Genomic DNA, 16,228 nt, shown 5'->3' with positions numbered 1-16,228 from the left:
ACCCCCAACTAAAGTTACGTCAAAATTATGAGTAAACTGGAATCTACTTTAATAATGGTATCCGCTCTTTCTACCTTTAGCAACACAATTCATGTCATAATTTTCTTCCATCACTGGTAGACTACTTGCCATGGTTCTTAGGTAATTTCTACACCTTTGCATTCCTACCGGTGAATTCCTGCTCAGTGTTCTTAAACGCATTTGCAGCAGTGTAGTTTTATAGTCCTCATATATTTCGATTTTTTAGCTAACAAAATCTTAACTTTCTGAAAGAACTCTTACGATGACACTTGATTTGATCGCGAATATCAATTTTTTTTATTTTCATTCTTCTGTATTAAGGTATATGATCTGCCTTTTTGTTCTTTATTTCGCTGTATGTTTTTGAGCTTGTCCAATAAACCATCCTCGTTTACTTCGTTTTCCGTTTTAATGTCTAAAACGTACAGTTTATTCTTGCTGTCATCCGGCTCCTCAATGTATTCTTTCCATCTTCCTCAAAATCAATTCGCTCATTAAACACTCATTTCTATCTTTAGTTTCTATATTGTCATTGTAGTTGTCCCTTGCTGCCTTTCTACAGTATTATCTATGATTGTGGTAAGCTACATTTTATTATATCCTTTCACTTATGAGGGGGGCCGCGGTGGCTCAGTGGTAGAGCGTTCACCTCTGGTGCTTGGGGTCCCGGGTTCAAACCCTGCTCCCGCCAAGTGAACCTTGTGGTGGACAAACACCGTGTGCGTGGATTTTCTCGGGGTTCTCCCGTTTCCTCCCACTTTCTTCATTCCACCATTTCATTCATCTCTCATCACCACCGTCTCCTTTAGCCTAACCGGCATAAACGTGAGACGTAAAACTCAAAAATTTAATTTCATTTCCTTTCACTTATGAATAAACAAGCAGAAGAAAAATGGTAAATTTTGTATTATTTCTAGTATGTCAGGCTCTTAAGTCTTTTAGGTTAAAGGAAACTGATGAATAATGAAAATAAATAATTGTGAAATTAAATGTTAATACTCTCCCACCAGAATTCAAACCCAGGACCATACACTAATTGGGATTTGGGAGCAAAGAATTGCTTTCTATGAATTATGAATAAATTAAAATTGAGACTATCTTAGAAAAAGAAAAAATAAGATGTCGAATGTCATGTACACAAGTTAGTATATGAACGTGATATCCATTGACAGTTGATATAAATTTTTTAAATTGAAAATTTAAAGTCCATTGAAACAAATCTTCCATGCTTCTTCCTCTTTCTTGATTCAATTAAGAATATAGTATAAAATACAATCATAGCTAACTGTTGTTACATATATATTTATGTTCCTTTTATCTTTTGCTTTCTTTCGATGTTGGTATAGCTGTAACATTAATTATATCTCTGTTGAATCTGGAATTATTTCGTGTACTTAGCATTGAACTTCGAGCAATGCAGGAAATGGAATTAAAAACACATGTTCTTTGTACCTTACAACTGTTTTCTGGCCTTGGTCTTTCTACGTCAAATCTAATGCTGCTGCCAGTGTGTCATACATAGTGACAACAGGATCAAGGGTCTGCGTATTACAGGAAGCGCGTAAACAATTTTATTACTCGGTAAAGACAATTCAAAAAGCCATTATGCAAGAAATGACTTGTGACAGCAGAATGCAATGGAACGCGATATAAGAGTAGTTGTGGGTTGAATGTCTGCAAGAATCTGTGAAGGGCAGAAGAATGAATTATTCTTTGGAAAACTCACAAAAATTTAGGTAAGTTGGAGCGGATACATACAAATTTAGTCTCTCAGTAGGAAAGTTAAACATTAAGTTATGTGAATAAGGGAGAAATTAGACTTTCAGGAAACCAGGGCCGCCCACAGGGGGGATGTATGGCGCAAGTTGCGCCATTGAGAAAAATTTTGGGGGCGATTTTACTCTACTTTCGAACTAGCAATTTTACTCTCGGAATAGCATTAAAACACGATTTTGAGAAGCTAATTTTCAAAAATTTTCCGGGCTGAACCCCCGTACCCCCTGCTTCGATACTCGATGAATAAAGTACCGCGCAAGTAGCCGTATGAAAGGAAAGGTTGGTTCGTTTTAAGAGAGAAGGGCCGCTCACAGGAGGGATAAATGGCGCAAGTTGTGCCATCCAGAAAAAAAATTGGAGGGAATAAAAAATTGGGGAAGAATTTTACTCTAATGTCGAATAAGTAATATTGCTGTCGTATAATTACTACTGCCCCTACTACTACTACAAGCATTCTATAATACTACTACAGGAAATAAAAACAACAAAATAACAATTACTAGTACTATTAAAACTACTGCTACACTGGGCAATTGTTTTTAGAGGACTTGAGTTTTAAGGGGGGAAGAGATTATTAATTTTGGGGGGAGTGCGCCATCAGCTTTGGGGGGGATGGGCACCCCTGCAGGAAACTGCATAAAATCTTTCACAAATTCTTGGGACATATTGAGAAAAAGAACCGGACAAAAATCCGCTAAGAGCGGATTCACATTATCCGGCTGTTTGCATGGATTATAAATGTTTTTGACCACAATTGCTATTTCTACGACTATACACGTCTTTTTCGAACCAGATTACGAGTTGCACCGTTAGCATCAGTTTCCTCACAACATACAAAAAAAAAAAAAAAAAAAAAAAAAAAAAAAAAAAAAAAAACCTCTCACGTCACCAGAAATTGTAATAGGAGGAGACATTGCATGTATTGAGGTCACTTGACGCTCCTTGAGACTATTGCTGTTAAAATTCGAATAATTTTTACAGCACTACTTCACATACCGTAAGACTTTGCACAAAATATGAAAAATGTTGCACAGTCCGCTGTTGGTAAAACCATGAACTGTAAAGAGAGTTTCAACTCCCACTGAAAAGATACAACATCCAACTGCATTTTGGCTATAATATTGGCGGTTAACTTCAGTTCTACAGGGTGCGGCACGTAAAACCGGCCCGTAAAGTGAACACATAAAATGAAATGTAATGTATTGAATATGATTAACTACAACACATAAATGAAATGTAATGTATTGAATATGACTACTCACCTTCACAGCAACCTTCACAGCAGGTGCTGAAAGTGTCCTCCGCCCACTTCAACACACATGTGAGCACGATTGAGGAGATTCATATATACCCTTGTCAGTTCTTGTGTTGTAATGCTATTGGTGACATCCTGGATCCTGGTCTTGAGTTCTTCAATTGTGTGTGGATTTGTTTCGTATACTCTTCCCTTTAACAGTCCCCATAAGTAAAAGTCACACGTGGACAAGTCTGGTGACCGAGGAGGCCACAAGCCTTTGCTGATTGTCCTCTCTGGTGTAAACATCTCATGCACAAGGGACAATGATGCAGCTAATGTGTGGCATGTTGCACCGTCCTGCTGAAAGTAACATAACTGACGCTCCTCTTCGGTCAAGTGTGTATAAAACTCCTTCCCATATACACGTCACTGTTCACTGTCGTCTCAAAGAATATGGTCCCAATAACGCGTGTGGCGTAAATGGCACACCAAACACCAATCTTCTCATCATGCAAGGGTACCTGGTGGATTGCGTGTGTATTTTCTGTCGACCAATACCGGTTGTTTTGGGAATTTACGTACCCAGACAGGTGGAACCACGCCTCGTCACTCATGATGAGCATTAGTGGATCCAAGAAACCACTGGCAACATTGCTCAACAGCCATGAACAGAAATGCACCCTCTTCTGCAGGTCAGGCTCCTTCAGTTCTTGCACAACACTTATCCGGTACGGTTTTAACTTCAGTCCCCTTAAAACACGTCTGCAACTTCTCTCACTCGCATGAACCTGTTGACTCAATCTCCTGGTTGACTTTCGAGGACTTCTTGTCATTATCTCCTCCACCTGCATCTTTAATTCAGGTGTGCAGACAGATGGTCGTCTGTTCCTGGGAGCATTTTGAACCGATCCTGTACGCCGCCATTTTTCAATCAATTCCTGAATGGTGCTTTTTGCTGGCACAGAACGTCCTGGAAATTTCTCCCGGAACAAATTCTTTGTTTTCACAAAAGATCCAGTGAGAATGAACCCTTCAACAATGGCAACACGCTCGGGTATCGAATACGGCATTATCACACACTGACACTCACCCGGCTTAACACAACGAGGCCTTTTTCTCAACTGGTTTCGACAAGTTTCACTGGCTGCGGCTGCACGTGACTGCTGCAGGTCACGTAAGTCGACCCGACCTCGACACGCCATCTCTTGGTAGGAAGGTAGATTATTTAAGTGTTGCCAAATACAATATACCAGAATATTACGACGGGCCGGTTTTACGTGCCGCACCCTGTAATTACTGGGATGGTTTGTTGTTGTAGAGGCATGAAAAGCAGTCACTGTAAAGGCCGACAAAATTTCAAAGATATCACGTACAAGAATTTCCGTCAAAGTTAAGTCAGTTTCGTAGAATACTACAGTGTATAATGGGACTTTAAAGCAATAGTTGAAATTGAAGTGTGAAAAGTTTTAAAGGCATAAATAAAACTGGGAGAAGGCGGTTTCAGCCTCTACCTAATCGGTGTTACTTTGCACCGGTCCAAAATAACCCCTTAGATAGGAAATTACTACTGCTGGTACCACCTGGCTTCTAATTTTAGGTAAATTTCTTATTTAGGTAGATGCCGGAATGGATTTCTTGTTGGAAAATAAATTAAAAACAGTGGCGGATTCAGAAAAATAGTTTGAAAGGGCTTCACTCGGAAATGCTTTTTTATTTATTTATTTATTTTTATTTAGAAATCACTAGACTTTTCGGGAGGCTTGAAGCTTACATGCATAGGAATGACTAACATTACCTTTTTTTTTTTTTTTTTTTTTCAAAAATAAATCATCCAATTTGGGTAGGCTTCAGCCTGAAAGCCCCAAATCCCGTAAATACTTCACTAATTACGTTTGGGGTGATATTCTTGAACATAAAGAGTAACCAAGGCAAATCAGTTAATGAGGATTCTTTTTCTGTTCCTGAACTTGCATTTTTTTGGGGTATATGCTAAACTATCAGAATGTGGTTCCTGTGTCGTACCAAAAATACATAATTTTCTTTACAAATATCGATAATTCATACTAAGTACTGATACCGGTACCATTATTCTAATATCCGGCACAATAATGTAGTTTTGTGTAGGAATTGAAATGTATAAATACTAAAGGGAAAACATTACACAGATATATTATGTTCGTATGTTGTCTAAAATATCCCCACTTATGAGGTAACTTTGCACCAAAGTTTATATTTCAATAACTATGGTTATACTTAATGTTTACTAATGCACTTGCACGAATGTTTTCCTTGTATATCTAGCTATTATATGTTTAAAATACAGTGTTCTAAATCATTACGTTTGGAAGTTACATGCGATTTTCTTAAATTTCTTAAGTCTGCTGCAAAGTAACTCCCTTTCTTACGCCTTCTATGCGTTTGTACGTATCTAAGAGTGGGTCGAAAAAATCGGAAGTGCGAAAATCTAATCTGAATAGGACGCAGAAGTTGCAACTTGGTTTACGTAATGAATTGACAAAATTTGAACGAAATCGGTTAGTATGTTTTACCGCCACAAGGAGGCCAAAGTTTGAAAAAATATTAGCAATAAACATAATAATTTTTAAAATATATTGAAAATACAACAATAGAGTTCAAAAGTATCTTTATAGTTTACAAATTACTTATAAAAAAATCACTTTAGTCAGCTGATAACTTTTACTGCCGTAGTATGTTCAAAAATTGGTCAGTAATCGTATTATGCAGGTAGGGAATGGCGGCTCAGAAGCTTAATAACGTCAAGAGGAAGTTCGGGGAAGAGAGTTCACAAACCTAGTTCTAGGATTTACAGCTAATCTGCTATCTAATTGACTAGGCTGCGGAATGAAACAGTCTTAAAATACCAAAAACAGGCAAAAGTGGAAAATAAAAGAGGAAGATCAAAAGGGAATAGCTTTGCGTAAGGATCTCAGAGAAATATTTAGTGATAAACAGACTGTGGTGGTTGTATTTACAAAACAGGCTGCCTTTTGTGTTCAGTTTTTTCAAAAGTTCAGGGACTACGTTATAAAAGATTTTGGAGGGGTGGCATGTTATCTAGGTGATGTGCTAATTCGGGGAAATTTAGTTGAGAATTGTTATCAAAGAACAGTGCAAGTATTAAATAGATTCACTGATTTCAACACGCACGTGCTTCAGCTACCCTGTCTGAAGTAGAGAAAAAGTACTCTTAATTTGAAAGGGAGGCTTTAGCGGTGGTATTGGCTGTTCGAAGATTCCCTAAGTTTTTATTCGGTAGAAACTTTAGAATTATAACGGATTCACAATCAGTGAAGTATACACTACGTTAAAGATGGTTTCTTATTTTAGCCAGTTATGACTTTGTTTATAACAAGTCTGTAAAGGTAGATGATTTTTTTTTGTGCGTATTTCCCTTAGATTTAACAACAGAGGAGGAACTAATAGTCCCCGAGTACTTAAGTGAGATTTTGTTTACTAATTTAGATAAAACAGAGATAGAAGAGCAGTCTAAGAAGGATCACATGATAGGAAAAGTTAGTGGATTTTACATGACTGGCTTAGATTACGATCTTGTTTTGACTTCAAGGAATACCAGGAGATGTGTAGAAGATAATTTCAACTGGAGTTGAGTAATGATTGCTTATTTTGGAAAGGAACGATCGTACTCCCTAGAAGATTGAGTTTCCTATAAGGAGAGGTTACATAGGGATCACCTGGGGATCTTTGCCAGATTCAAATTGACGAATAATGAAGTATCGTGACCTGACATGAATGATGAATTACATAGTTAGCCTATCCTAAGAATTGTGAAGTTTGTTTTGGCAATGGCTAATAACCCATCCAAAACTAACTGTTGCTCTTGGCCTAATTTGGACAGAACATTTGATAGAATACATGTTGATCACTGTCACATTCGGTTTCCTTTTATGATATATACCTTTATTCACTGGATTAAAGTTTGGAAACACAGTGCTGAGTGAGCGGTACAGACCTTTAAAAAATTCATAACGAAAATATATTTATAAAATGGGTGTCGAGTCACCAGTTTGTGTGGTTAATTGGTTAACTGGAATTAATTATGTTCTCCTCACACTCCTGTTAAAGTCACCAATAGCTTGCCCGATTCAGTTATGTATTCTTTAAAGCCTCACACTTGGTACAGTGTTCCTTCAACAGTATTTGCCAGTAAGGCTAAAAAGCAAGACTATCCACAGCGCAGAGGACTAAGCTTGAAAAAAGGAACAATTTTATGGGTGAGAAATAGATAGGGCTGACTTGCCAACATTTATTAAGGCTTATTTCATACGAAACAAACGTAATAATGTTTTGGAGGTACGAGTAAACGGGTCTATCAGAAGAGTTCAGACATCAGGTAGAAATGAAGCAATAAGAGACTCAGATAATAAGGGGGGGGGGGGTGAGATCCACCAAGTCACAAATCCAAGAATACAGTTCTTGGAGAAGTAGAGATTATCAGATACAAGCAGAGAGAGAACGTATGTTAATTCATAAAAGTCAAAAACAATGAAGGTATAAAGCAACAGAGGGAGGCAATTTGTCAAAGATTCGGAAGAAGATCACAAAGTATACGAACTCCTCCTGATAGAGATACGAACAATAATTGTCTTCTTGAAGGGGAGGAGGATGTTGGTGGAATGAGTTCTAGTTTTGTGCACATACCTTTTTCCAAAAAGAAGAGAAAGAATTTACAAAAAATAATTAGAAATTGTGATTATGTTTCGGAGAAAAGTGGTATTAAGTGATTAAGTATTGTGTGTTGCGAAGTAAATATATAGAGTCTAGTTAGCAACAGGAGCCTGTTCATTGGGAATAGTTAGTAAGTAAATAAGGGAATGATGTAGTGACGTGACAGAACATTTAACACCATTTATACTCTATAGAAATCAATATTGGAACCGGAAGTACTAGTAAATTTCAACTACTTCCAGTTTGTGTGGAGTGTTGTGAGTGATTATTGTTGTTGTCGATACGATGAACCTATTGTTAAAAGCTGCTTGTTTCTATCTATTTCCCTCTTTCTGTGGGGATCATTATTAAAACAAGACACGATTTTTATTTTTTCCATTTCCGGCTTGAAAAAAGGGTTACCTGAGAAACTGGAACATATTTTTGAGATATTGAATAGATTGCAAAGAACCATTTGCCGCTGTCTATTGCCGTTTTTGTTCTGTGGCGATAAACATTGAAACCAGAAGTTGTTGATTTCTGCCATTTCCACTTTGAATAGGAGGTTAACGGAAGAGAGAGAACACATTCTCGAGTCGCGAAATCAATTGCAAAATTATAAAATAAAAACTTATCGATACCTCTTAACGTTTTTGCTCTGATACCGGTCGACAGACAGACAAACGTACGTACGAATGGACATAGATGTTATATAAGGCTTCCGAAACTTATGGATATCGTAGTTTGTAAATGTAAAAAATAAAGAATTTTGAACAAATGATTCTTTTGGTATATTTTCCGCTGTCTTTAAGTTTTATTTCTGTCGCAGATAGTAATATGTATTTACTATGTGTTTGAAGTTACACAAACACTTATATCAGTTTTACTATATTATTATTAAAGTTACTCCTCTCGTCCATCCACTGAACTCTTAACTCAATTCTATAAGTATGTTTGAACCCAGGGCCGGCCTTAAGCCGATTGGACCGATTGCTCCCAATCGGGCCCCGCGCTAGTGCTGTCTACTGTCTAGTCTAATCTACTCTCCAGTGCCATTTTAACAGCATGACAAAATGTTGCTCCTAATACATATAATTAATACATGCTGTTTTGCTCGTGGAGCCCCCGGCTATGGTTTCGTTAAGATGGCTCTATTACTTTCGGTTGTCAAGTACACACACCAAGATACTGCAATACAAGTACATTCATGGACTCCAGAAGGGAGGGTATGGCCTCTCCCTAACAAGTAAATGAATAGTTTGTATTAAGTTTCCGGATATAAGCAAACATTTTCTGAATTTAATGCTGTTTCTTTACTTTTTAATTTAATTTTTTTTTTTTTTTTCGTTTACAACTTCTGTTATAAATATTATGTTCAGGGAGTATTCTTCACCTCCCAAACACCCCTAACACTCGCCAAAATTTCCTTACACCCCCTTGGTCGTAAAAATATTGTTTCCTTTGAGTTTGTGTAAAAATGTATATTATTATTCTAGGTCCACACCCTCTTTTATTTTGAACAGCACATTAACAGGGAAAAGACATGAACCTGTCAACGGGACTTCCTAATCAAACCTAGTCCATTCGATAAACATAACAAAGATATGTTCATGCACAAAAAATTAGGTGCCATGGACAACGGAGTAAGTCCCGGAGGTCCATTGACCATGTTAGTATAAAGAAAATCATAGGCTCGCAGTGAAATAGCTATTTGCATCAACACTGTTCATTGGAAAGTCATGGTTTATAGTTCATTCTCTTCAGCATGAAACAAGCTTTCCAGAAGTGCTATATATTGGTGCCCATAACATACTTAAACACAGAAATTAGGAGAATGTCGGGAAAATTCCCTCCAGAAATCCCTCCCATCAAATTTGGACTCCCCTGGAGTGGTCCCGGGTAAAAGTACACAATCCAAATGTATCTCGAAATATATTATAGGGAATAAGAAATGTGTATATCAAGTTTTGTATTGATAGACGGAATAGATATGAGGGAAAAGCTTGTATACCAATACACGATTTCCTCTCATACCTATTCTGTCCATGACACCTAATTTTTTTGTGCATGAATATATCTTTATGTTTATCAAATGGACTAGGTTTGACTAGGAAGTCCCGTTGACAGGTTCATGTCCTTTCCTTCTAAGTAAAAGTTCCTGGCGTTCTTACTGATTGTCATGTGATACTACCGTGAACACCGAGATGGTATCAAATAAATCAGCTTCAGTGCTACTTCTTCACATATTTTTCTCTTATCATAGCTACATTAAAAAATACAAAACCAGAGTACAAACGTCACCCTATCCTGCGAAAAATCCCGTGAATGTATTTTTTAAAATTCAAGTCAGGGAAACTGAATGTATACTGAATAGGGTGCTGGGTATGAAGGTTTGTCTTCTAATTTGAATAATTCAGTGGATAATATGCCATCCGTCTTCCATCAGTTCCTTAAAGTTTGACATTTTCTCATCATCATTTCATTTTCTCTGCAGTCGATAACGATTTCAAGCTGATTATATCTTTTTAAGTAGCTACCTACGATGCCCTCATTAGCGTACATTAGGTTTTCTGACGAACTATTTTCAAAAAGATACAGTTGTTAAGAAATATTTGATTCAACGGATTCATATCAATGCCCTTCTATTTTTAAAAAAAAAAAAAAGTCGAGCGAAATACAAGATGGGCGACTTCAAGATGGCGGCCCTGATAAACATACCCTCAAATAGATGTCTACTTCCTCCCAGTGTCGGTTAATGTGTTTTCGTTTGTCATCCCTTTAGCCCATTTTTACAAATAAATTGAAATTTTCAAAGTTGAACCACATTGTTACGACTTACAGTACCTAGTATTTTGATCAATCAGGATTTTGGCCACTGCAGCCGTTTTTATGGACGGAAGCACTTTAAATTTTGTTCACGTTCATTTCTTGATATTCCATACTTCTGTAACAAGTTTGGTCAAGAAACTTCGTAGATTTCGACATCGACAGATTTATTTGTAAGAAAAGAAAACTATGAAACACTGGTACAGAACCTTCTTGAAAACTTACGAGGTATAAGGGTGAAATATGTATTTTAAAATTCATTCACTGTCTGCATTTTCATTTGAGTTATTTTTCTGAAAAATTAGCTCCCATAAACAATGAACAGGTGAGTATTTTCACCAGAACATTTTGCAAACTGAAAAACGATTTCAAGGGAAATGTGTATAACTACTAGGCCAGCAGGGTGAGCGCTATATATATATATATAAGGTGTTCTAAAAATGGCCCCCACAGGCTACAGAGCAGTATTCTACAAGTCAAAATAAAGCAAAAATATATTTGTATACTATTCGGATCCTCGTCTGGAGACGCGAATTGCACTATGTGGTAACGCAGCACATAATGAACCATAGAGTAACTCTACCAATTTATCAAATAGTTACATCAATTCTTCCCTGATGGTAGCTGAAGTCGATATTGATTGACATTAGCATGACTTATTAGTGTAGCAATCGATGTAACTGCTTGATAGATTCGTAGAATAATGCTAATGGTTCAAAGTTATATGCGACTTTGCCACATTGTGAAATTCTGATTCCCCATAGCGGCTGAAGGAGGCCCCGGAGGGCAAATCATCATATAACATCATTTTCACTTTACTTTAGCCTGTAGTATAGTGCTCTGTGGTCCTTGGTGCGTCATTTTTAGAACATCCTATATATATATATATATAGGAGTTAAGAAATATAGTAATAGGAAATATACTAACCTGGTAACAGTGATTTGAGTCGTGTGTCGTGTATGGTTATAGTTCGTGCTTCACATCGCAGGAGTGGTATTCACTGAATATCGTGTGTTTACAGCACTATTATGAGGAAATCGGCAACAATTACACAGAAGTAAGTGTCCCAAAACGTGATTTCTAAAAACTCGACTTCAGAAATTAAGTATTTGACAAGGAAGGAAAGTTACTAAACATTCGCGGGAAGAGCAGCAGGCAATAGCATGGATAGGCACACGCGCCACTAGAGTAAATGAACGTTACGTACCCTCTATTAAGTAGGGTCAGAAATATTTGAAACCAATGTGTATGCGGGGCAGACGGACACGCAATTAGCGGGGCAAATGGACAGTGACCTAAATGGTTAATATGAAGTAGGAAAACAATATTTCTGTGTGTGATATTACTTAAGAGGCGGGTTTTTCTTATTAGTACTACAATTTTTTCCAGAAATGGTACGTCATCGATCTCGCACAACAGACAGATGCATATTGGAAGATGTGTCCATGGTCGCTGCTCTTAGACCGATACGCGAAGACAAGATGGCTCTGTGAACTGCCAATGAAATGAAAATGAAATGAAATCTTTAAGTTTTACGTCCCATGATTCTTCCGGCTAGGCTAAAGGAGACGTTCTGTCAACTGCAGCGACAACTTTCAATGTCCCTTGTAATAAACTACGACGATGCGTTATGTTACCACACATAATCCGAAAGTTTGGAAATCATGGAAAATTCTCGCCTTGGATGAAATGGGATTTGGGTTAACTTTACGAATTACGAATTTCGAAAGTTAGCGTACAACTTTGCTGTTGCAAACAGATACAAACACACATTCAATAATGATGTAAAAACGGCTGGTAAAGATTGATGCGTGGTTTTCTACAGCGTCACAAAACACTTAGTGTGTGTGTAGCGCAATCATTGTCCTATGCTAGAGCTAGAAGTTTAACTAATGGAAATGTTAAGCATTGTTTTTTCTGTTTCCATGTAGAATGCGATCCAAACGGTCGTGATGCTTACTTTCTATGTATTCATTGTAAGAGTGTTAGTGGTCTGTAAACTCTAACTGTAACTGTCCGTTTGCCACACTATTTTTGTCCTTCTGCCCCACTCCATGGGGCATATGGACATCTTGCACCCTTCATATACTAATTGTTCAATATATCCTTGACTAACTGACAAACTGATTTCTTTATTATAACTTTAAGTTGTAGAAAACTTACTGGTTTGTAAAAAAAAATCTTGAGTTCTCTTCGGTCATTCGTATTCATACAAGCAACAGATAACTGCTTAGCGTGTCCGTTTCCCCGCCTTTACGTCCGTTTGCCCCGATAATATTGGATCTACAGACCTTGGTGCAAGTTAGTTGTAAATCTGGGGTCCCGCAAAATGTTCCCAATCGGGCCCCGCACCACCTAAGGCCGGCCCTGTTTGAACTTGTACTTACTATTCAGGTAAAGTAAGAACCAATGCTCGAAAAATTTTCTTCCGACTTAAGCATCAGTTCTGCAAATCAAGCGTCATAGATACTACAAATCAAACTTGATACATTGGCCTAGATGTTTTGGCAGTAAATTAGTAAGAATCCAGACTGATGTTTTCGGTGCCGTGGCGACCTGGAATCCAGATTTTGTGAGCTCTGGTTATACTTACAAGACAAACACTTAAGATCACTTTTTTAATACACAAGCAACAACATTTCATTTTACTCCTACTGGAACATTGTAGCACACGTAACGTAGCTACAGTCGTATTGCAGAACTGAAGAAACTACTATTTGTATCAGTCAGTAAATTGCAGAACGAGTAGTGTGTTCAATCACACTACGGGCTAGAAATAAACTTAATGTACGTACACAATAAAAAAGAAAAAAAAAACATTTTTTCAGGATATTCAATGAGCTTCGAAATACAATTTTCGTGATATATTTAGTCTACAGAGCATTTTTTATTTTTATTTTAAAAATGGGCATTTTTTTTTCTGGAATAAAGACGAAACTAGAATTTTCTGGTCTCGTCTGGAAAACGAGACGAAAACTGTCCTACTCTTAGTCTCGTCTCGAAATTTGAAAATGGACTTCTTATCCCGACTAGAATTTGTAAATGCGCTTCTCGTCTCATTTCCGGAACGAGAAATGTTTCATCTGGTGGGCATCACTGATCTGATCATTTTACGTCTACTGCATAATTTTATGTCGATTTGTGCTCTTAATTCGAAGTTAAACTTTCTACATATTATTTTATACTCTTCAGTTCAACTTTGTTTTCATTCTTTTCTATGAAGTATCCTCAAAATTTCTTCTATAACCCATACTTCTTAGCTGTCCTACGTTCTTGATACGTTACGTTTACTTCCAAAGTTCAAAATGGTTCCCCACAATTATAGTTGGTTCCTGTATATACTTTCTCGCTACTTATATACTTTCGTACGAAATTTCGAACAAATGTGTTTTTACGTCCCCATCTTTAAGCTTTTCATTATCTCTAACTTCTCTCCTACCGTTTCCATATATATATATATATATATATATATATATATATATATATATATAATATTGTGGAATTCTACATCAGTCATCACAAAAGTGTGATCTGACAATTTTTGTGTTTCTTTCTTACAATTAGCCTTCATGTCTTAACATAGCAAGTATATGCTTTTAATATTATCCGTTAATTGTAGTCTTTATCTACTCCTTTCGTTTCACTACGATCATACGATAGCACTCAGAAGACAAGTTCTGTATAAGTATAAACACAATGTAATAAAATTACTTCACAACAAATATAACATTCATGTGTTCCTTCTACTTTTTTTTTAATTCTTCCATATAAGTATCTTTAGTCTTCATCCACTTCCTAATCTACACAAAATTTTGGGAGGAACGCGTCTCCTGTTCCTCCGCCAGAGACGCTCATGGTAGAGTTCAAAAATATACTCTAAGTAAACAGATTGTTTCCTGACATAGTAATTGTATTTAAAGTGTATTTCGTAACTAGATACTTTATATACACTTTCTTCCTTTCTACATAGAAATCTTCATTTGTATCCCCCAATAAATATAGATTCCACGTTTTTATGTGAAAATTGTGGTCGAGCTGTAATTTAGTTGGTGTTACTTGAACAGTAAAGTGGTATATAATGAAATTAGTTATCGAAAGTAAATTTAGAGTATCTTCTGAGAAAGGAGCTGAAGCACTTCATGAGTCACTAAAGTGTTATATTTACTTTGAAGTGGAATATTACAAGTTATATGACAATGTTACATAACGTTTCGTAGGCTAGTACCGTTATATTTAGTACTACGGAATCATAGCCAAACACTAATTGAAACAAATACCTTAATGTGTACATAGGACTTAGATTCCGTTAGTGTTCTTCGCAACTGTATGTGAAGTTAAAGAAGGAACTTACCAGCTTCGTTTTTATTTCTTTGAAAAAAAACTTTTAGAATGTTATATGGATAAAGACACCTCATTCTGTGCACTTGGCATTTGAAAATATTTCGCCAGTAATGCTGGAAGATCGCCACTTGTTATGTAACTTAAGAAACATAAACTTGCTTCTCTGCCGGGATGCTAGGAAAGGAAATAACGCATTCTGGTTTTCGTCTTTATTCAGATGTATATATATAATATTAAGAATTTGTCACTTCCTATGGTACGAAAAAGAATCAAATCAATGTCTTTAGTTGATAGTACTTGCGAAAATGTAATACCTCTGCTGTATATTGTCACAGTAATTAGTTTAAGAAAGAATGGGTCAAATTAAGTGAAGTTTTTCGGCAGGGTTGCAATCAACGGAGAGATAAAGATAATCAAGTAATTTCCCTTTCATCGTTGAAGAGTTTCTTCCTTGCCAGGGAAATTTTTCCATGATTCATGCGTATATTGCACCTCACTGTTAAAACTGATTTGTTGTTCCATTATTCAAGTACAAATAAATTGTTAAATTAGGAATAATACCAGTTTCTTCCGCAGAAAGAGTTTTTAGTGTAATGATTGTAATTATTAGGCTAATGGATCACCTGCCGAACATTTTGTAGCCGGATACAGACTGGAGATCATTTTGCGATAGATACCCTTCACAGGAAATAGTCAACATAATCTTCATCACAACAAGCCAATTTTTCATGTAAATTTGTTAATTAGCATCTGATTTTTGCGTTCGTGAAAGAAATAGTTTTACTTTGTCAGTAATGACCGAATTTACCCGTATTTCTATACATTCCCGATATGTTCTAACATTATATAGAAGGTCATTTCCAGGGGCAGATAAATCATTACTTTTCTTCCGTGACTGGAAAGTGTCAAGTTTGTAACAATCTGTCTATAAAAAAGTTGGTAACCAATCATATGTGTTGACTCCGTCTGGTGCCTTCATAGTTGCTATACTACACCATGATGCCGGAAAACCATTGTCTCTTTACGGCACGCCATTATCACGGCCGTGGAATATTTGCACAGGTGAGTCAACGTGTCATTTATGTTTCAGAACGATACTTTCCACCTAATTTGCCGATTAACATTTGTCGAGTTAACAATGACACACCTGTCTGATATTTTCATCGATTATCAAAATTACAAAACTCGATTCGCGGTCCGCGTGTATTTAACTTCGCCAATTTCAGTGTAACTTTGGAGTTTCTGTACAGCTGTGTGTGCTTATCAGATAGTCTGTCAATGATAGTTTTAATATAAATTTGGGGTCCCAAATACGGGTCCGGACCTCTTTAGCTCCCCAG

General features: G+C 36.7%; 1 protein-coding gene across 1 annotated transcript in view; it reads left to right on the top strand.

The window, feature by feature from the left end:
- Window positions 1–1,555: 1,555 nt before the first annotated feature.
- The window catches only part of LOC145686289 (uncharacterized), a 310,924-nt gene continuing 296,251 nt past the window's right edge, over window positions 1,556–16,228 (top strand). The window contains exon 1 of the mRNA XM_081759425.1: window positions 1,556–1,757. Coding sequence (XP_081615551.1) covers window positions 1,723–1,757 — 35 coding nt within the window. The 5' untranslated portion in view covers window positions 1,556–1,722. The remainder of the gene's footprint in view (window positions 1,758–16,228) is intronic.

Source organism: Thermobia domestica, chromosome 5 (assembly GCF_964235325.1).
Source record: "Thermobia domestica chromosome 5, izTheDome1.hap1.1, whole genome shotgun sequence".
Classification (NCBI taxonomy): Eukaryota; Metazoa; Arthropoda; class Insecta; order Zygentoma; family Lepismatidae; genus Thermobia; species Thermobia domestica.
The sequence above is the reverse complement of the archived record's forward strand: the minus strand, read 5'-3'. Positions and strand labels throughout refer to the sequence as shown.